The 21,969-nt window shown below is 42.3% G+C and overlaps 1 protein-coding gene across 4 annotated transcripts in view; it reads right to left on the bottom strand.

Annotated features, from left to right (window-relative positions):
• Positions 1-3,570: 3,570 nt before the first annotated feature.
• The window catches only part of ALS2 (alsin Rho guanine nucleotide exchange factor ALS2), a 56,041-nt gene continuing 37,642 nt past the window's right edge, over positions 3,571-21,969 (bottom strand). For 2 of the 4 annotated variants that reach the window (XM_053362376.1, XM_053362387.1), the window contains exons 25-34: positions 18,386-18,553; positions 15,486-15,603; positions 13,900-14,057; positions 13,516-13,638; positions 11,234-11,410; positions 9,713-9,758; positions 7,746-7,807; positions 6,307-6,456; positions 4,076-4,172; positions 3,571-3,677 (exon numbers count right to left, since the gene is read on the bottom strand). In XM_053362376.1, the coding sequence (XP_053218351.1) occupies positions 3,639-3,677; positions 4,076-4,172; positions 6,307-6,456; positions 7,746-7,807; positions 9,713-9,758; positions 11,234-11,410; positions 13,516-13,638; positions 13,900-14,057; positions 15,486-15,603; positions 18,386-18,553 (1,138 nt within the window). In that variant the 3' untranslated portion in view covers positions 3,571-3,638. Of the gene's footprint in view, positions 3,689-4,075; positions 4,173-6,306; positions 6,457-7,745; positions 7,808-9,205; positions 9,565-9,712; positions 9,759-11,233; positions 11,411-13,515; positions 13,639-13,899; positions 14,058-15,485; positions 15,604-18,385; positions 18,554-21,969 lie in introns of those variants that run through there. The other 2 variants (XM_053362398.1, XM_053362410.1) reach the window with 2 other exon arrangements.

Below are 21,969 nucleotides of genomic sequence, written 5' to 3'. Positions count from 1 at the left end.
TTTTTGTAGATAGTCCTTAAACTTTTTCCAATCCTCTTCCATCAATTCTTCTCCCTGGTCACGGATTCTGCCGGTCATTTCTGCCATCTCCATATAGTCGATCACTTGCATCTGCCACTCTTCCACGGTGGGTAAATCTTGTGTCTTCCAATACTTAGCGAGAAGTATTCTTGCTGCTGTTGTTGCATACATAAAAAATATTCTGTCTTTCTTTGGCACCAATTGGCCGACTATGCCCAAAAGGAAGGCCTCTGGTTTCTTAGGAAAGGTAAATTTAAATACCTTCTTCAGTTCATTATATATCATTTCCCAGTAAGCCTTAACCTTTGGGCACGTCCACCAAAGATGAAAGAATGTTCCCTCAGCTTCTTTACATTTCCAGCACTTGTTGTCAGGCAGGTGATAAATTTTTGCAAGCTTAACTGGGGTCATGTACCACCTGTAAATCATTTTCATAATATTCTCCTTTAAGGCATTACATGCCGTAAACTTCATGCCGGTGGTCCCCAAAGGCATATCCTGATGACATGGCTGGGGATCGATGTTCATACTGAGAGTAAAACAATCCCATATTCAACACCAGGAATGTCAGAGAATTCTGATGGGAACAGAAATAGTAGTGGAAGCGACCAATTGCTGCTTTTTCGTCCCATGTGTGGAATGGATAGCAATTCAGCAAATATGATCTATATTTATGTTGTCTTTTCTTCTCAAAGCAACTTACAATTATAAACGCATACATAATATAAAATACTTTTTAATTTTTTTTTGTCTACAATGAGATTCCTCACCCTTTTAATTCGCTCCCTCCTTTTATACTTAGGACAGTGCTAAATGCCCATTTCCAGATTGTAAAACATCTCTGTGTATGGCACGTCTGATGTAGGGGCCATGTATCACTTGAAATAAAAGCTTCAATCAATGTTTCCAATTTTGTGTTTCCAAGACTTGTTAAGTAGCTGGTTAGGATCTCGTTCAGAAGGTTTGAGACAGAGAAATAATCCTGAAAAAACAATTTGAGAAAAATGAAAACAAAATGTCAAAATTATGCTTTATCTCTCTCATGAGAGATTTCTTGGTATAATTTTGACATTTTGAGTTTCTCTCTCTTTTTTTTATAAATGTTTATTAAGGTTTTCCATTTTATACAAACAACAAAGAAAAAAAAAGAGATAAAAAAAAACCACACAAAAAAGAGACAATATAAAAAAACACATAATTTCCAAAACCTAATTTCCAAACCATCGTCCTTTGACTTCCTCGAACCTCCCCTTCTTGTTTTCTAGATCAAATTATTTATCCAGCAAATCCTAATCTCCTAACTTCACAATTAATTAACCCTTTATTTTCTATTCAGCTTCTTAAATTATTGTAACTTAAACCTTATTAAAACAAAAGAAAACATATTTCTTCCATATTCTTTTACCATAACAGCTAAAAACCATTGGTTTCAATCCAACTCCCTTCAAAATTCAGTAATATTACAATATTTCTTTAAATAGTCCTTAAATTTCTTCCAATCTTCTTCTGCCGACTCTTCTCCCTGGTCGCGGATTCTGCCAGTCATTTCTGCCAATCCCATACAGTCAATCAACTTCGTCTGCCATTCTTCCAGAGTGGGTAGATCTTGCGTCTTCCAGTGCTTTGCTATAAGTATTCTTGCTGCTGTTGTTGCATACATAAAAAAAGTTCTATCCTTCTTTGGCACCAATTGGCCGACTATGCCCAGAAGAAAGGCCTCTGGTTTCTTAAGGAAGGTATATTTAAATACCTTTTTCATTTCATTATAAATCATCTCCCAAAAGGCCTTAATCCTTGGGCACGTCCACCAAAGGTGAAAGAATGTACCTTCAGTTTCCTTACACTTCCAACATTTATTATCGGGCAAATGATAGATTTTTGCAAGCTTGACTGGTGTCATGTACCACCTGTATATCATTTTCATAATATTCTCTCTTAAGGCATTACATGCCGTAAATTTCATACAGGTGGTCCACAACTGTTCCCAGTCAGCAAACATAATGTTATGACCAATATCTTGTGCCCATTTGATCATTACAGATTTAACCGTTTCATCCTGCATATTCCACTGCAACAGCAAGTTATACATTTTTGACAAAATCTTAGTTTTAGGTTCTAGCACTTCTGTTTCTAATTTAGATTTTTCCACCTGGAACCCAATTTTCTTGTCTAGATTGTACGCCTCCATTATCTGATAATAATGTAGCCAATCCTGCACTTTATTTTTTAGCTTCTCAAAACGACATTTTGAGTTTTTCTCAAATTAATTATTCAAGATCATTTCTCTGTCTCTGGGTGAGCTTTCCAGCTGTTTAAAAAGTCTTGGAAATGCACAAAGAGAATCCAACTCTTCTCTCATTTGAGCCAGAGATTTAACCTGGTTGTTAGAAATCCAGTCTGTAAATCTCAATGCCAACTGGAGAATCACATTACAGTACCATTTTTTATTAAATTGTGGGTGGAATAAAATGGAGGTAAGGGGGAAGTTGACAGGAACCAATAACTTTTAAGTATGTATGGTACCTTCCACAGAGCTGTAACTCACAAATTTTTAACAGAAAAACCACCTTTGAGTGATTAGCGAATAGCACCCAAATGGAATTTGTATTAATTGCCACAAAAGAAATGACAGAATTATTCTTTATTATGAAAATTGCTCCATTTACAGCCACTGATCTCACCATATATTTTTTTTAAATAAAGGAGCTACACAAAAGCCATGATTCAGATTTCCAGAAGTTATCGGCATTGTCTGTATTAACTTGTTAATTCAACTAGAATATTTTTCACATCTCCCACATCTGTGACAGACATAGTGAAGGACAGCACCTGTTTTATCCAAGATGTCAGCTAACAATATCCACATACACCAAAGGAAAAGTCACAAGAACAATGGCATGACTGTTTTGTGGCTCTCTTCTTTAAACAATACTTCAACGAAAAATAACATTCGAACAAAAAAAAAGTGTTTCCTTCCACCGAGCAGGCAAAACAGAAGACTCAAGGTCCCTGCATACTAAGCCAACATCTCAGGCATGACCAAGCATATACTTATTCCGACAGACCACATTGCTAGCCTTCTGTAATCTGTGTAATGTAACTGCTCCAGTCACATGAATTGTATACTCAGTACATCTTAAGTCTTGGATTGCCATGGATCAGAAGAAGTAGGAAAGCCATGAGTTCTGTAGACAGATCTTGGTGGATACACAGACCCAGGCAGTTTAACTTAGAAAGACACTGTGTGGTTCCATAGTGCACTTCAATCCTCGGGAAGCTCAGACAGTCTCTATCAAGTAGCATACTTCCAGACTATGCTTTTATATGAATTCCATGTAGATGCCACACTACACATTGCCTTTGTGAAGAGATGGGAGAAAAACACTTTGCCACTTTGAAAGGCAAATATTTTTTCTCTGAGAGCTGCCTTGAAAACCTTATTTTTGCTTCTTATAGATTTTCTTTTCCCCCACTGATATTGGCCTCTGCTTTTTCTCTTTTTTAAAGGCCTCAGAACTGCATCCACCGCATAAAGATTCTCAGTCCATCGTAAGTGCATTTCTGTGAAGAAGACTAAAGCTGTGTTCATTGGTGTCTTCTATATTTAGGTGAATTATTTAGGTGAGCTTCTCGTGTTGAATCTGGTAATAACATGCCTGCAAATAAGGTTTTTTTAAAAAATGACAATTAGCATTCTTTTATGTGGGTTGGATCCAGATTAAGCTACTTTATTATTTTTATTTAACAGGATATATATACATCTTAATCATCAAAACCTTTAAGGTGTTTACATAAAATACAATATTACCAATAAAATTAGTTATCAGCAAGTTAGCACAGCTTTGTGGTTTTCAGATTTCCTAGTTAGCAGCTATTGCTGATTACAAAGATTAAGGACTAAAGGTAAGGACGTTGTATTTGTGATCAAAGCAGGTGAGAGATCTGACTGATAGTTCAAACAAGTCTAAATATAAATGGTGTATACAGAAAAAAAATAGATAAACAATTAATGTCTTCAACATTAATTTATATAAATTAATATTTATAGGCTTGCCTTCAGAGTAGTGAACATAATGCCTTGCTCCCCATGTTGGAGATACGGATCCATGAGGTCCTCAATCAAATGCACTTCAGAACCCAAATTCCTGATCCTGCCACAAAAAGGGAACAGCTGCTTAAGTCAACCAGCCACTATTTCGCAAGACTTCACCATGAGTACAGAGTGCACACCTAAAGTAAAGGTAAAGGTAAAGGGACCCCTGACCATTAGGTCCAGACGTGACCGACTCTGGGGTTGTGGCGCTCATCTCGCTTTATTGGCCGAGGGAGCCGGCGTACAGCTTCCGGGTCATGTGGCCAGCATGACTGAGCCGCTTCTGGTGAACCAGAGCAGCGCACGGAAACGCCGTTTACCTTCCCGCCGGATCTACTTGCACTTTGATGTGCTTTCGAACTGCTAGGTTGGCAGGAGCAGGGACTGAGCGACGGGAGCTCACCCCGTCGCGGGGATTCGAACCGCTGAGCTTAGAATCATAGAATCATAGAGTTGGAAGAGACCACAAGGGCCATCGAGTCCAACCCCCTGCCAAGCAGGAAACACCATCAGAGCACTCCTGACATATGGTTGTCAAGCCTTTGCTTAAAGACCTCCAAAGAAGGAGACTCCACCACACTCCTTGGCAGCAAATTCCACTGTCGAACAGCTCTTACTGTCAGGAAGTTCTTCCTAATGTTTAGGTGGAATCTTCTTTCTTGTAGTTTGGATCCATTGCTCCGTGTCCGCTTCTCTGGAGCAGCAGAAAACAACCTTTCTCCCTCCTCTATGTGACATCCTTTTATATATTTGAACATGGCTATCATATCACCCCTTAACCTCCTCTTCTCCAGGCTAAACATGCCCAGCTCCCTTAGCCGTTCCTCATAAGGTATCATTACCAGGCCTTTGACCATTTTGGTTGCCCTCCTCTGGACACGTTCCAGTTTGTCAGTGTCCTTCTTGAACTGTGGTGCCCAGAACTGGACACAGTACTCCAGGTGAAATCTGACCTTCTGATTGGCAAGTCCTAGGCTCCGTGGTTTAACCCACAGCGCCACCCACGTCCCATACGCCACCCACCTATCACCATTGAAATACAAAAGGCAGGGTAACAAGATAGCTATTCCCCAGAGCAAAGGTATTAACCCCCCCCTCATGTAACAGATGAAGAAGTATTGTGCTACTGCCACTGGATCAGAGCCAACAGTGGTGTTATCTCAGCCCCATGTAATCTATAAAATGTGAGTGGGACACACTGATTTAGTCCACTTAGACCCAGAACTTTGTTTAATTAAGCATTTCACCTATCTTGGCTCAGTTGCCAGAACATAAGATTCTTAATCTCAGGGTCATAATAATAATAATAATAATAATAATAAATTTTATTTATATCCCGCCCTCCCCAGCCAAAGCCGGACTCAGGGCGGCTAACAACAATAAAACAGTACAAAAGTACAACACAAACAACACTCTAAAATCATTCATTATAAAATTAATTAAATTCAAGCCACTGGCCACCATTGGGCCAGAGCTCCACGAAGATTGCCGAGGGAGGGAGTCAGGCTGTGCCCTGGCCAAAGGCCTGGCGGAACTGCTGTCTTGCAGGCCCTGCGGAAAGATGTCAAGTCCCGCAGGGCCCTAGTCTCTTGTGACAGAGTGTTCCACCAGGTTGGAGCCACAGCCGAAAAAGCCCTGGCTCTAGTTGAGGCCAGCCTAACTTCTCTGTGGCCTGGGACCTTCAAGATGTTTTTATTTGAAGACCGTAAGTTTCTCTGTGGGGCATACCAGGAGAGGCGGTCCCGTAGGTACGAGGGTCCTAGGCCGTATAGGGCTTTAAAGGTTAAAACCAGCACCTTAAACCTGATCCTGTACTCCACCGGGAGCCAGTGCAGTTGATAAAGCACCGGATGAATGTGATCTCGCAGCGAAGACCCCGTAAGGAGTCTCGCTGCAGCATTCTGCACCCGCTGGAGTTTCTGGGTCAGTCTTAAGGGCAGCCCCACGTAGAGCGAGTTACAATAATCCAGTCTGGAGGTGACCGTCGCGTGGATCACAGTGGCTAGGTCAGGGCGAGAGAGGTAATGGGTTAGAGCCTGACTTTGGGCAAAAGATCTCTGCATTACAGGGGTTTGGACTAGATGTCCCTTGTGGTCCCTTCCAATTCTACAATTCTATGATTCTATGAGTATTCATTGAAATTGCAAATGACAAGATTCACTGCATTTGTAAAAAATTAAACAGCTGCCCACCTGGCTCGTAGCACCACATACAGAAAAACAGGAAACAAATCATCCATCGACCAAAGGAAATCCTCATGAAGACTCTCAAGGACGCTCTGTGAGATCTCCTCAAAAGTCTGCTGGATCACCTTCAGTTTGTCAGCAGGTGTAAAAGTTGTACTATTAGGAAGACATTTTTTTAAAAAGCAAAATTAAAGCATTTTGTGATGCTGGCAAGGTAAATTCTTGAAAAATAGTTGTGAGCGAATTCTGTTTTACCCCATTCTCTAGCAAGAAAATCAAACACACAACCCAAGTTTCCACTTTGAAGAAAACAGTAGTTTCTGATACCTTGATGCAGACAAAGGATTTACCTATACATTGGTACCTCAGGTTACAGATGCTTCAGGTTACAGACTCTGCTAACCCAGAAATAGTACCTTGGGTTAAGAACTTTGCTTCAGGATGAGAACAGAAATTGTGCGGTGGCGGCGCAGCGGGAGGCCCCATTATCTAAAGTGGTACCTCAGGTTAAGAACAGTTTCAGGTTAAGAATGGACCTCCGGAACGAATTAAGTTCTTAACCCGAGGTACCACTGTACAGAGATGAAGCTGTCAAAAAGCCAATACAAGAGAACTGCACCTTTTAATTTGGCACATAAATGAAAGCAAGAAATCGGCTGAAGAACAAAACTCTGGTGCTTTGCATATGCTTTGGGCTACAACTCCCATCAAGCTTATCCAAAGTGGCCAATGATCAGGGATGTTGGAAGTGGCAGTCCAAAATATCTAGAGGGCTCCAGTTGAAGAAGGCTGCTCTACACAGTGACACATTAAATTGTGATACATTATATGCTTCCAGCTCACTCGGCAGTAAGTCTCTCTATGTATAATGGGGCTTGCTTCCTAGCAAATGCGTTACCACCGAAGCCTAAGACCACAATCCTCAGATCACCAAGTGGAAGTAGCGCTACTGACTAGGTATGCCCCATGGAGAGCCTCAAGGCCCATATATAGCAAAACCCTAGAGGTCCCGAGCCCTAAGGAAGTTAGATTAGCTTTAACCAGAGCCAGGGCCTTTTCAACTCCGGCTCCGGCCTGGTGGAACACTCTGCCTCATGAGACCAGGGTCCTGCAGGATCTGGTTTCTTTCCGCAGCGCCTGTAAGACAGAGTTGTTCCGCCTGGCCTTTGGCTTGGAGCCAATTCGATTCCCTCCCCCTCTTTCTTTTTTCTTCTTCCTTTCTCCTCCTGTGATGAGGCTGCATTTTAATATTTCAATATTTTAATTGTTGCATTTTAATCTTGTTTTTAAGTTGTATTCATTCAACTTGTTTTTATTATTGCTTGTTAGCTGCCCTGAGCCTAGCCTTGGCTGGGGAGGGCGGGGTATAAATAAAAATTTTTATTATTATTATTATTATTAGGACCAGAAAGACAGGACAATAAGGAGTCAATGCTCAAGATTACCTGATCTGTTGTAAGCACTCCACTGCTGAAGCAAAACAGGCATCTTTTGTATTTGGCAATACCTAAGCATAAGAATGAAAACCTATGATTATGATTTCTAACAGTGTATTGGATAGAATAATTCATCACACCAATTTCAGAAGTAATCAGAGATACTGGATTAAGACTGCAATAAATCTTAACTTCTAGAGCACCACAATAGTTCAGTTTCTGCATGAATTCCAGTTTAGAGAAGGCTACTTCAAATGGGGGTGGGAATGATATTTTCAACAGTAAACAGCAGGGCTGTAAGCTTTATGCTTTAGTTCTCTTACATTTAAGGAAGCTTGAGGAATTTGATTTCTGTGAACTGCAGTGCAAACAGACCCGATCCTCACCTCCCAGATTAATGTTCCGATTAGAATGTAATTATATGTAACATAAGTAAAGTTTCAATTCTGAACACCTCTGAATTTAGCTACTCAGTTCTTGGTTTCGGGGGGAGGGGAGTGTTTTCACATGCATAAAAAGGGTAAAGGGACCCCTGACCATTAGGTCCAGTCGTGGCCAACTCTGGAGTTGTGGCACCCATCTCGCTTTATTGGCCGAGGGAGCCAGCGTACAGCTTCCGGGTCATATGGCCAGCATGACTAAGCCGCTTCTGGCGAACCAGAGCAGCGCACGGAAACGCCGTTTACCTTCCTGCCAGAGCGGTACTTATTTATCTACTTGCACTATGACGTGCTTTCGAACTGCTAGGTGGGCAGGAGCAGGGACCGAGCAACGGGAGCTCACCCCGTTGCAGGGATTCGAACCGCCGACCTTCTGATTGGCAAGTCCTAGGCTCTGTGGTTTAACCCACAGCGCCGCCTGCGTCCCAGTTTCACATGCATAGGTTAGGATAAAATATATTTTAGCCATGGGTACATTGTGAGAATTTTTAAAATTTTATTTTATGATAAAATATGTACTATATTCAAACGGATTGTTTGTGGGGTTTTTAAAAAATTTGCATAACGTGGAAACATGACAGAACAGACTTATGAATGAACACATGCAAAATTGACAGGGAGTTTGATTGCTCTGCCCATCCCTACTTCTGTATCGTCACTATATTAAAAACAGAATTAAAGCTGTGATTCTGTCATGTGCAAATTTGATCAATTAAAATGAAAGAAGAGGATCAACTTGAACAATTATCTAGTTAGTGATAGACATTTGCGCTTGAGAAATGCAACTCTCAAAACCCTTCAGTGAATATTATCATCTTACAAAATACTTTGGGTCCCCACTTTATGAGAACCAAGCCAAGACATAACTGTGGCTGGGAATATCAAGTTGGGGACATGCCGCTGCCCTGTTCTTTCTGAGCCATATCCAAAAATCTCAGCCTCATCATGGTTGTGCTCTATAGATGCTAGCAGTCAGGATGGGCACAAAATATCATCCAACTGTGCTGGCCCAAAGGTGCCTAGTCTGCAAAACACAAAATTTTCTCACTTTCCCCCTGTTTAGCAATAGCACTGTGGCCTGCCTCTGGCATGCAGAATGTACCAACTGGACACCTGCACTTTATAAATTCCATATGGAAGGATTATTGCTTTCACTTTAATAGAGAAAGTGCAACTTAACCACATGCAGAATATGAACATCTAAAAGGAAACCACAGAAAGCCTCCACCCAAATCAATGAATAATTAGATTGTACTGTATGTTTTAATGAAGCAATGATTTGGGGATCATTATAAAAAAATCACTTAAGTGAAATAATGACAGAAAAGATAACGATAAATATTACATGTCCTTGGAGCCATGCATCTAGAAGAACTGTACACTGTACACTGTAAAAATGATTGACATATAAATGTGAAGTGCTAACCAAAACAGCAATGTATTAAAACTGACACAGTGACTGCAGTCTAGCTTTATTCAATTCAAAGGCTATCAAAGATATGCTGTTAAGAGAACTCCAGATGAAATATAGCATACCTTTTTATTTTCACCAAGAATAGAGGTTTTCGTTGGCCAAAATTTCCTGAAAGAAGTACCACAAGTATAGTTAATTATTTTCCAGTCATGGAAGAAAGGATGTTAAACAAAAACATTTGTTTTCTAACACACTTCCTTACAAATATATAATTGAGGTTCCAAGTTCTTAGTAAAGGTAAAGGGACCCCTGACCATTAGGTCCAGTTGTGGCTGACTCTGGGGTTGCGGCGCTCATCTCGCTTTATTGGCCGAGGGAGCCGGCGTACAGCTTCCGGGTCATGTGGCCAGCATGACTAAGCCACTTCTGGCGAACCAGAGCAGCGCACGGAAACGCCGTTTACCTTCCCGCTGGAGCGGTACCTATTTATCTACTTGCAGTTTGATGTGCTTTCAAACTGCTAGGTTGGCAGGAGCAGGGACTGAGTGCTTAGCATAGTGGAATTTCCTCATATATCTGGATCAGCCAACTGAGTGGATCAAAGCAAAAACTTTTTGGCTCATCTTAATGCAAGCTTCCTGGACCTGGTGCCCTCCAGATGCCACTGGACTGGAACTTCCACTGATGCTGCTGGGAGTTGCTGTCTGAAACATCTGGGAGGACACCAGGTTGGCTTAAGAGCAAAGATTGAGTTAAGGGAAGAATGCACATTTCTTTGTGGCATGGCCATATGAAAACTAGCGGAGCAAGGAAATCTCAGCCTTCTGCCCAAAAGACTTTGGAGAGCTCTAAATCGCCTTTGTGAGAGGTGACAATTAATCCCCCGACAGTAACAAACAGGAAATAAGTACAGTGGTACCTCGGGTTACATATGCTTCAGGTTACATACGTTAGAAGTATTGGCTGGTTGCTCAAGAGCAATCAGGCAATAAGCTTCAATAGTCTGTTTTAAAAGGTTTCTTATTGATGATGAAAACCGTTAAAATGAAGAGCGCTTCTATTCCGTGGCAGAATCTGAGAGTGGGCGGTCCTTAAACCTTCCCCAGCAGAGTAGTTTTTTGACGCCCAGTCTGCGCCTCCCCACTCTGTGCGGAAGCCTACTGCACAAGGAGGGCATGGGTAACGGAGGACCTCTCTCCTCCCTGCTTTGCTCAGGCAAGGTGTCCTGGCACTGCCTCGCCTCCTCCGAGCCCTGCATCTCCTCTCCACTGGAGGTGTGGTTGCTCTCCTCCGCTGAGGAGATGCTGCTTCCCACGATCTTTGGGGGATCTCTGTAATCCATCCGGCTTTTCCCCTCTCACCCCTGGGCCGATGGCAGTTCCCTGACAATACGCTTTAGGTTACAGACTCCGCTAACCCAGAAATAGTACCTCGGGTTAAGTACTTTGCTTCAGGATGAGAATAGAAATCATGCCCCAGCAGCAGCAGGAGGCCCCATTAGCTAAAGTGGTGCTTCAGGTTAAGAACAGTTTCAGGTTAAGAACGGACCTCTGGAATGAATTAAGTACTTAACTGTACTTATTAAGTACAGTACCACTGTACTGCATTCTCTAGCCAGGAGAAACACATTGAAGCATGCTTACATTTGCACCCCCAAAAAGCTCAACAGAGCCATGTCTGGTTGTTTGTTCAGACGCAGGACGCACTCCCAGTAAACATCTTCCTCTCGCTCATTGTCTAAGGCGTACAGCATGAACAAAGGGGGGTAGAGTCGCGGTAGCAACACAGGAAGCAGCAACCCAGAGCTTGTGACCACATAGCTGAAAAACACAAAATGAAGGAAGAGCTTTGGATGAACGAGGGGCAACTCACAGAAATCTTTATTATATGGCTCGACTCTCCTCAACCTGTCTTATCTTTTATTTCTTTTTTTAAAATACTTTTATTTTGCTTTAAACAAATTGTTGGGGTTCCAAGGGGTTGCTCGAGAGCAAGCAGGCAAATGCCTCCCTCCTCGGCTGTGAAGCCTCGCTTTTGATGCCAAAATAAACTTTATCTGTCCAGAGCGCCACTCTCCCGTGGCTGGCTCATTCACTGGCAGAATCCGTGAGTGGGCGGTCCTTAAACCTTCCCCAGCAAAGTAGTTTCTTGATGCCCAGTCTGCGCCTCCCTTCTCAGCGCGAAAGCTTATTGCGCAAGGAGGGTGTGGGTAACGGAGGACCTCTCTCCTCCCTGCTTTGCTCAGGCAAGGTGTCCTGGCACCGCCTCGCCTCCTCCGAGCCCTGAAGCTCCTCTCCACTGGAGGCGTGGTTACTCTCCTCCGCGGAGGAGGAGCTGCTTCCCATGATCTTTGGGGGCCCTCTGTAATCCATCCGACTTTTCCCCTCTCCCCCCTGAGCCGATGACAGTTCCCTGACACAAATACATATAAATATAGAGAACCAAAATTACAAAATGATAATGAAAAAAGCTAAAAATCTACAAAAAATATCAAATTACATGGCGTAAAACATAAGCCATTATGGGAAAGAAAAAAGAAAAAGGAAAGAAGAAGAAGAAGAAGGGGAAAAAGAAAAAAAGGGAAAAAAGGAGGTGGGAAAAGAGAGGAAGATGAGCCAAAACAAGAAGGCATATCTATTGTACACTTCCGTCAAGGTCACAACAGATAATTTATTCTTATCAATTCTCTCTATCTGCATTCCAACGAATCCCTCATCTTGGTATCAGGGAACATTTGTCTATGCGGTATCACTCTAAACATAACCAGGTCTTTCTTGTTGAACCCTCATCCCCTAGATAATTACCAACCTGTCCTATCAACAACACATGTTGAGGAAGAAAGGCAACCAGTCCAAGGAAAGGTGGGTGGGTGTGATAGGAAATTCACTCCCCAAAATTTCTGCTCCTCGTTCCACAAAGAGCAATCCCCTGTTCAGTTCTTAAGCTCCTGAGCAGCTTAAATGTTTGTCCATGTTGGATGACATCACAACCCTAATTATGGAACAATGTTGTAAACAAAAAATTGTCCTTTTCTTTTATGGGGTATCCAAGAGCCCATATAGAGTCCTTACATAGGTTCCCTATTGGTAGGAGAGAATAACAGAGGCCAACCAGAGAATATTGAGAAGCAAAGCAGCTAGTAAGCTTGATCTTTATTGATCTGTTGCAACAGGGTCCTGCCCTCACCCGCAGGAGAGGAGGAGGAACCCAGAAAAATGGCGTGTAAGGCCTTATAAAGACTTTCAAAATTGCCACCCTGTAGATCAAGACCACCCCCAGAAACATCATACATACATCACAGAAGGGGTGTAACCTAAGACCACCCCTCAGATACATCACACCTACATCACAGCAAAGGCGGTCTAAACAGAAATTTGAATGTTGTTTTTCTCCTGTCCTTGTTTATCTCCTGTATGGCAGGTTACTTGATTGGATTGCCTGGGGAGCCTGGCCAGTCTTTTGTAGTGATAAATACTTAGATCCTGGGACAGGTCACAGGCTCACACCCTATTGATATCTTAAATGTGCCCTTAAGACAGGATTTGTGAGGAAAGAGACAATGGGAGATTTCCCACTTTGACCTTGCAGAGAAAACACTCGCTCAGTTTAGGAATCAAAATGGTTCCAGGTTGGTCTTCCTGTACTGATCTATGTATGTGCTTGGTTGGTACACTTATGAACATTACCATATATCTAAGACCATAAAATTCCTATCACAACAATTGTGTTCCATATTTGTGTGTGAGGAACAACTGACACTATGAGGTGTGCAAATGCACACACTGAACTCAGGAATATCAGCACAGAAACGGGAGGACTAGTCTGGCCCCAGCCACTGATCAGAGAAGGAGCAGCTATGGAGATCTTCCTCCCTGATCCTACCACCCCATGTCAAGCATTTCTAAACAGATTTTTACCTACATACCCTGGTTCCGGAGATTCTGGCCTGGAGTCATTTTTTCCACTACAGAATGATCTCCTCCCTTTGGTCTCAGTCACCAAAAGTGGGATTGAACTGCCCTCTTCAGGAAGATCAGGGAACAGGAATCTTAAAATCAAAACGTGTGTAAAATTAACCACAACTCACCAAACTGTGTCAAAAATTCTTAACAAGGGTTGCAACCATTTTTTCAAATATAATTCTCCTCGATTTTCTTTTTTGCAGGGGAACCTAGCAACAATTCAACAGCTGCTGGATGATCAGCTTTTCTGCACAAATGCATTTCTTTATGCATGTTTGTGAAGAGAAAGGTGGAAGTATAAAGGTTTTACACTAAATGAGAGACAAAGTTCATTGGTTTTTTCTTACCTGACTAGCTGGAAGATGCGTTTGAGGTAGGATTTAATTTCCCTGACTGCTTCCTGCAACAGCCGCCGATTAGCTCCCACGCCTACATACGTCATTCGGTATACAGCAACTAGGGTCTCAACAAGTTTTCCCAAAGGATGCAGGGGAGTATCACACGCCTAAAAAGAAAAGGGTCAGAGAATTAGGTGGCTACATAAAAAAGCAGAGTCTTGATTGCAACACTCATATTTATTTAACGCTCTTCGTTTAAAGCAATGGCAGTTCAAACAATATACATAACCTACCCATCTTATGGGACGTGGGTGGCGCTGTGGGTTAAACCAGAGCCTAGGACTTGCCGATCAGAAGGTCGGCGGTTCAAATCCCCGCGACGGGGTGAGCTCCCGTTGCTTGGTCCCTGCTCCTGCCAACCTAGTTCGAAAGCACATCGAAGTGCAAGTAGATAAATAGGTACTGCTCCGGCGGGAAAGTAAACGGCGTTTCCGTGCGCTGCTCTGGTTTGCCAGAAGCGGCTTAGTCATGCTGGCCACATGACCCGGAAGCTGTACGCCAGCTCCCTCGGCCAATAAAGCGAGATGAGCGCCGCAACCCCAGAGTCAGCCACAACTGGACCTAATGGTCAGGGGTCCCTTTACCTTTACCTTACCCATCTTATAGAAAAGAAGAACATTTACTCTACAATATTAGAGTGATTAGATTAGCCTCAACCAGAGCCAGGGCTTTTTCAACACTGGCTCCGGCCTGGTGGAACGCTCTGTCTCATGAGACCAGGGCCCTGCAGGATCTGATTTCTTTCCGCAGGGCCTGTAAGACAGAGTTGTTCTGCCTGGCCTTTGGCTTGGAGGCAATTTGATTCCCTCGCCCTCTATCTTTTTTCCTTTCTCCTCCTGTGATGAGGCTGCATTTTAATGTTTCAATGTTTTAATGTTGTATTTTAATCTTGTTTTTAAGTTGTATTCATTCAACTTGTTTTTATTATTACTTGTTAGCCGCCCTGAGCCCAGCCTTAGCTGGGGAGGGCGGGGTATAAATGAAATTATTATTATTTTATTTTTATTATTTTTTTTATTATTATTATTATTATTATTATTATTACAACATCAATGCTCTAGTCTAGTACATGGGTAGGCAAACTAAGGCCCGGGGGCCGGATCCGACCCAATCTCCTTCTAAATCCGGCCCGCGGATGGTCAGCGTGTTTTTACATGAGTAGAATGTGTCCTTTTATTTAAAATGCATCTCTGGGTTATTTGTGGAGCATTGGAATTCGTTCATTATTTTTCTTCAAAATATAGTCCGCCCCACCCCCCCAAGGTCTGAGGGACAGTGGACTGGCCCTGTGCTGAAAAAGTTTGCTGACCCCTGCTCTAGTATCATCTGGAAATTATACCAAAGACTGCAATCTGTAGGAGTTTATAGCAGAGCTGAGGGAAGAACTGGAAATAGTGTTCTTACAAACTTATTATTTGTGACAAAATCCTCACTTATAGTAGGAATGCATGCAGGTCCCGTTTACTGAACACAGTGTGTTCCCTGCTTGCATCCTAGCTTATAGATAAGAACTTATTTAACAACAGTCACAATACCTTTATGAGATATTTCTTAATGTTGTCGTATTTTTCCAGTGTGAAGGCACCAACGTGTTTTGGAATGAACTCCAAGCTCTCCAAAGTTTGCGCATGAGATCTACTTAACAGTTCTGGGCTGCAACAATGGAAGAGATATAGTTATAAGCTATATAGGAAACACACATGGGTCAAGTAGCTACAAACCAACCAAAAAGAAAGTCTAAAAACACACACATGAGAAAATAAAAAATAATTACAAATCCTGAAAACCAGAGATATTGAAAAATGCAATAAATTATACTAGCAAAATGTTCTTAGCTCTTTCTGTCATCTTGCTATTACAGGACCCATTATATTTGCCACACTCATTCCTTCCTCTCTCTCCAATAACTACACTACTGTTTCCCAATATCCCACAGGTATAGATTTTCTTAAGTGTACTGCCGGGTTAGCGCCATCGGCTAATGGCGGATTCCCTCCGAGCTCTGGAGGGAATCGGCTCCGCAGGATCCGGGTCTTGCCGCTGCGGCGACGCGGGGACCCTCAGAAATCACAGCCGCTGAAGCCTGTGAACTTGGTGACTCGGCAGGCACCATTTGCGCCCCCCGACCCGCGAAGGAGCCTTTTTAAAGGCTTCGGAACAGGGGAAGGGGTGAGCGGTGCGGTGCTGAGAGTCGACTGCTTCTCCTGCGGAGTGAAGCCGCATGCCATGGTCGGAGAGTGCTGACTTCTTCTTGTGAACAATTGGACTCTAAAAGCAACAACCCGTGAGTAATACGGAAATTGGATTTGTAAAGGAAAAAATTTTTTTGAATTAGGCACGATCGGGGAAGGCGCAAACAGGAAGTCCGTCTCCCCGTCTTATAAATAATCTAAAGCAAGGACTAGCTAACTAAGGTCGAGAGAATTTCTTCTTCTTTATTGGGTAAAAGACATTAATTTCACGATTTGGCAGTATAAGTAATTTCACTGGAGGATAAGAGCTAATTTTGAGAGCTGAAGTGCCACCCCTCCCCCCCGGACCCGGGAGTGATCCGCGAGAGAGCCTGTTGAGGAGATATAAAGGGGTTTGACAGCTGTCAAATTAGCTGTCAAGAAGGAAAAAGAGAATTTTGTTTCTGCTATCTCTGCTGGATATATTTGCTACAATTTGGTTATATTTTGTTGAAAACAAGGAAGAACTGATACAAACTTGATTTTTGGATTTGAACTGGAAGGAAGATAAAGTAATCAAAATCCCTCTAGAGGGGATTTTGGGACATTACAAGAATGGCTGAAGGAGGAAAAATTCAAGCTAAATTGGACAGAGTGTTTCTTCTCTTGGGAAAGTTACAAGGCCAAATTGATGTTTTGGCTACAAATGTTGCAACTCTGGACTTAACAGTAAACAAATCCATTGAATTTGATAAGGACTTGACTCATGAAGTCCATGCAGCTGGACAAGAAGAGAAACTTGAAAGATTTGAGAGTGTGGAGAAAGAGATATATGTTGTTTCTGAGGAAAAGGAAGGAGGAGATGTAATGTTGCAGATGACAAAGGAGAGCCAGAGGCCTGACATGATGGCTACAAAGGAAAATAAGTACTGGATGATGAAAATCTGTTTTGAATTGAAGATTGAAGAATGGAGAGATCTCCTTATGTGGAGATCTGAAGACCTATGGATTACAAATTTGATTAAGGTGAAAGTTGGAGCTTTTGGGACATTTGGACTTAAAAGGAGTAAGAAACAAGATTCAGGCTCCACTTTTAAGTATGGAGGTCTGGCTGGAAGAAATATGGACCCTATCGGGACAGAGCTTCTCCGAGATCTGGTGTTTAATATTAAGGACTACCAAAAAAACCAGCAGAGAGGAATTGAGAGAGAATTAAGAGCCTCGGACGTGAGGTCTCCAGGCTGATAGTAGACTAAGACTGATGGTCATTTGTTGGGGATTGAAACCGGGAAAGGGGGGGTGGGGTTTGGGAACCCAAAGGGTGCAGAATAATAATCTGTTTTTTTATTTTGTTTTGTTATTAGTATGAAAATTGGGGAATTCGTGGAAGGGAATTTGGGTCGACTTTAGAAAAAAGTTTTAAGAATGAGCACTGATGTTTAAATATTGATGTTTATAAGTTAAAATTGGTGTGTTTTTTAAAAAATGAATTAAATATAAAAAGGTCAAAAATTGGGGACAGGAACTTGTTGAATTAACAATTTGAATTGGAATATAAGAAGGGGAGGTGTGGGGAAGTCAGGGAAATATGTTATTGAAAATAAGGATTGTAAACTTTATGTGTTTTTAACTTTTTTGTTTTTTGTTTTTGATTTTTTTAATGTATAAAGGTGGAAAAACTCAATAAATATCTTTAAAAAACAAAACAAAAATAATACTTTTCTGCTTCTGTCAAAGGGCTGCTCATGTGGATATCTCCCTTCCCTATTTAAAGTATGCCACTGTATAATGTACTTGCCCTTAAATCTTGCCAATTGGAATGGCTCTTTCTAGCCATTTGTTCTAACCTGCTGAAAACCTTCATATCTGCTCTGAAACATTTCCTCCTTTTCTACATCCGTCTCCTCTCTTAAGAATTTTTTCCTATCATTTACTAATTTAAAAATAATCCTGGGCAGTATGTGATCAACTATGCTAACTAAAGGCTCTTGCTACCACACTTAACATTCTGTCAGTGCCTAACAGATTCATAAAACACTAGAATTGCAGAAGTTTCCACACACAAAATGGCAGATTCTTTACATGTACACTTTTTTTTAATATACACAAATGCTGTGAAACTACATATATTGCAATATATATCCATAGCAAACTTCCACCAAGCCGTTTTTAAAAATCTTAATGTAAATTTAAAATGATGGCCGAACTTCACTTGATATTTTTTTCTGCTGTTTCTTGAAGTACAAGTGTCCCTCACTACTAACCTGTCTTTGTGTTGACGCCGATTGGTTGTCAGGGCAACAGCAATGTTATCCCAAGCTTTCCACCTGTCCCCTTGGCCTGATTGCTCACAGCCTAGCTGATGCCAGCATTCCTCAAACACCGCCTTCCATTTTTCATCAGCAGGAACAGCAAGGTTTCCAAGCTTCCGCCTGGGGACATTTTAACCACAAGAATAGCAATTCTCAATGAAATGCCTTAAGAGAGGTTTAGATCAGCAATTTCTCCTAAGAGCATGAAACTAGAGCATTATGGGGTGGTGCAGGGCAGAAACATTCCTCCCACTCTTCAACATCTCAAGCTTGCTGTTAATTAATAAGACACATTAGCTAATGTTGGCCGTCTGACAATTCCTGAAATTGTTTTTATTGTCTATCACCTGGGGGCGTTTCATGGGAGATAATTCATAAATGAATTGTTATTTATTATATCAATAACCAGTTAATAGTGCCCAAACTGAAAAGATGAGGTGGTAAGGATCAAAGGATTGTGGGATGAAGACCAGAAGCATTATTTTAATAATAACTTACGGTAACTTCAAGGCCTTTGCTTAAAAAGCAGAGAATCTGACTCTCTCTGTCCTGCATTAGACAAGCGAGCAGCATTAACTATTTCTTAGAAAAAAGTCAAGCAATAAATTCTGAACTTAAGACAGCCAACAATCCTCGCTTCAGAGGCACCTGCATACATTTATTCATAGACCCCCTAGTGAGGTAAAAAGCAGCTCCCTAAGAAGTTTGCTAAGTTTGGCAGGAAAGCCTGATCCACAATCAGATTTGGGCATCAGTGATGTCAAAAGTAATTAACAGCATCATAAATAAAAGCCAAAGCGGGTGGGGCGGGGAGAAATAAAGTCTTATGCTGTCCATAAATATAAAATAGACATACATTTTGTTTAACAATTTAAAAACAACCACAGCTATGTATAATGGGTACTGTATGACTTAAAACTGACAGCCACACCAGTGCTCTTCAGAGATGACAATCATGTACTGTTGCACAAGTCTGACAGGCACCTATTCCCCAACAGCATCTCTCTGATGACTTATAAAAATGCCTGAAAACATCCATTATGAATCAAAATGGGCTGTGCAGTCCAACCACTGCACAGATGCATTTCCAGTTGTGTTTATGTAAAGGTAAACGTAAAGGGACCCCTGGCGATTAGGTCCAGTCGTGACCGATTCTGGGGTTGCAGTGCTCATCTCGCTTTATTGGCTGAGGGAGCTGGCGTACAGCTTCCAGGTCATGTGGCCAGCATGACTAAACCGCTTCTGGCAAACCAGAGCAGCGCACAGAAACGCCGTTTACCTTCCCGCCAGAGCGGTACCTATTTATCTACTTGCACTATGACGTGCTTTCGAACTGCTAGGTTGGCAGGAGCAGGGACTGAACAACGGGAGCTCACCCCGTCGCAGGGATTCGAACTGCCGACCTTCTGATCGGCAAGTCCTAGGCTCTGTGGTTTAACCCACAGCGCCACCCGTGTCCCTTTCTGTTTATGCACATATATATATATATATATATATATATATATATATATATATATATATATATGTAAAGTTAAGTTCAGTCGTGGATGACTCTGGAGTTGCAGCGCTCATCTCGCTTTACAGGCCGAGGGATCCGGAGTTTGTCTGCAGACAGTTTTCCCAGGTCATGTGGCCAGTATGACTAAGCCGCTTCTGGCGCAAAGGAACACTGAAACCAGAGCAGGGCACGGAAATGCCGTTTAGCTTCCTGCCGGAGCGGTACCTATTTACCTACAGTGGTACCTCGGGTTACATATGCTCCAGGTTACAGACTCCGCTAACCCAGAAATAGTACCTTAGGTTAAGAACTTTGCTTCAGGATGAGAACAGATATCACATGGCGGCGGGAGGCCCCATTAGCTAAAGTGGTGCTTCAGGTTAAGAACAGTTTCAGGTTAAGAACGGACCTCCGGGACTTCCGGGTTAGCGCCATCGGCAATGGCGGAATTCCTCTGATCAAGAGGAACCCGCTCCGCGAAAATTGGATCTTGCTGCCGCGGCGAAGGCAGAAACCCTTTAAAAATCCCAGGCGGAGGAAGCCTGGGAATGTGGGATTCGGCTGACACCAGGAGCGCCCCCCCCACTCGCAAGGAAACCCCTTTTTCGGGGATCCGAAGCGACGTGGGGTGAGTGGCGCGGTGTTTTGAATCGACCGCTATTTTTACGGAGTGAAGCCGCACAGCTGTTGCCGGAGAGCGCTGACTTTTTCCTGTGGACAATTGGACTCTAAACAAGTACCCGTGAGTAGAACGGAAAATTGGATTAAGAAACATTTTAATTTGGCACTGAAGCGGGAAGGCTCTAAACAGGAAGTCCGCCTTCCGCTTTTTGTAAATAGACTGAAGCAAAAATTGTGCAAGCTAAAGTCAGGAAAGTCGTATATAAAGGTTTAAAATTCCTTCAGTTTTAACCAGCAAAACCCCTCTGGGAAGCAGGAGTAAAGAGGGGGAATTCTGATTGTTCAAGCCTGCAGGAGAGAGACTAAAGAAAGAAAAATTTCCACCGTCTCAAACCTGGGAACGGGGTGTCAGAGACAGAGATTTTTGGGGAAGTCCATTGACTGTGAATGGAACGCCTTTTGACAGATAGTTAAAGAAGAGAAACAAATTGATTCCAATGTTGGCTTTTGCATTTAAAAGAAGCAAAGAATTTGAAAAATGAAAGTAATTTTTCTTTTGTTGGACCTGCTTTCAAAAGATGGATACAAATAGAAATTGTCTCCTCTAGAGGGAGCTTGTTAAATTGTTGCTGGAGTCGTTCTGGGGATTTCACAGCTGTGAAGATTAAGATCGTGGGACTAGACTTTGACCTTGAATAAAAATGTGTTTGGAAGAAGTTTTGGTGCTTGCTTTTTGCAAGACAAGTGCTTTGTTGGAGCAGATGCATGAGAAGATGGATTTGATGACTGTTGCAGTCAAAAATTTTGGACAAACAGTGAATATCTATACAGAAACCATTCAGGAGCCAACGCAGGAACCTTTTTTGACAGGGCAAGTGCAAATGCAGAAGATAATGGAGGAGGTTGTTGTTGAACCTCAAGTAACACAAATGGAGAGACCTGAGGCCCTGCAGGAGCATAAGCCGCTGTCCTTGAAGTCTGAATTTGGAGTGGGCCATGGGGGGTCCGGAGATGTGGGGGCCCTTAATCTTGGAGGGACTTTGAAACATGCTTTTAAATATTTTCTGGACTACACAGCTGATTGTGGGGAATGGGACTGTGGGGAATGGGCTGATCTGCTGAGGAGAGACGGAGTTATTTTTGAGTTGGAGTATCCCCGAGACCTACTCCTCAACGAGAGAGAAAAGAAATTAAGAAAGAGATCAACAAAAGACAAGGTAAAGTGCAGGTGCAAACAAGAAGAAGATCTGCAGAAGGGACATGGAAAAGACTTAAGAGCCTCGGACATTAGATTACCAGGTTGATGGACTAGATGGAATGGACAGGAAGGACTGACATAACCCGAGACCAGGAAGAAGAGACGTTGGAGGAAGATTGGAAAATTTTTTAAAAAAATTTATTTTGGGAATTAGTGCAA

This window comes from Podarcis raffonei, chromosome 1 (assembly GCF_027172205.1).
Source record: "Podarcis raffonei isolate rPodRaf1 chromosome 1, rPodRaf1.pri, whole genome shotgun sequence".
In the NCBI taxonomy this organism is placed as follows: domain Eukaryota; kingdom Metazoa; phylum Chordata; class Lepidosauria; order Squamata; family Lacertidae; genus Podarcis; species Podarcis raffonei.
This window is presented reverse-complemented; position numbering and strand designations above follow the sequence as displayed.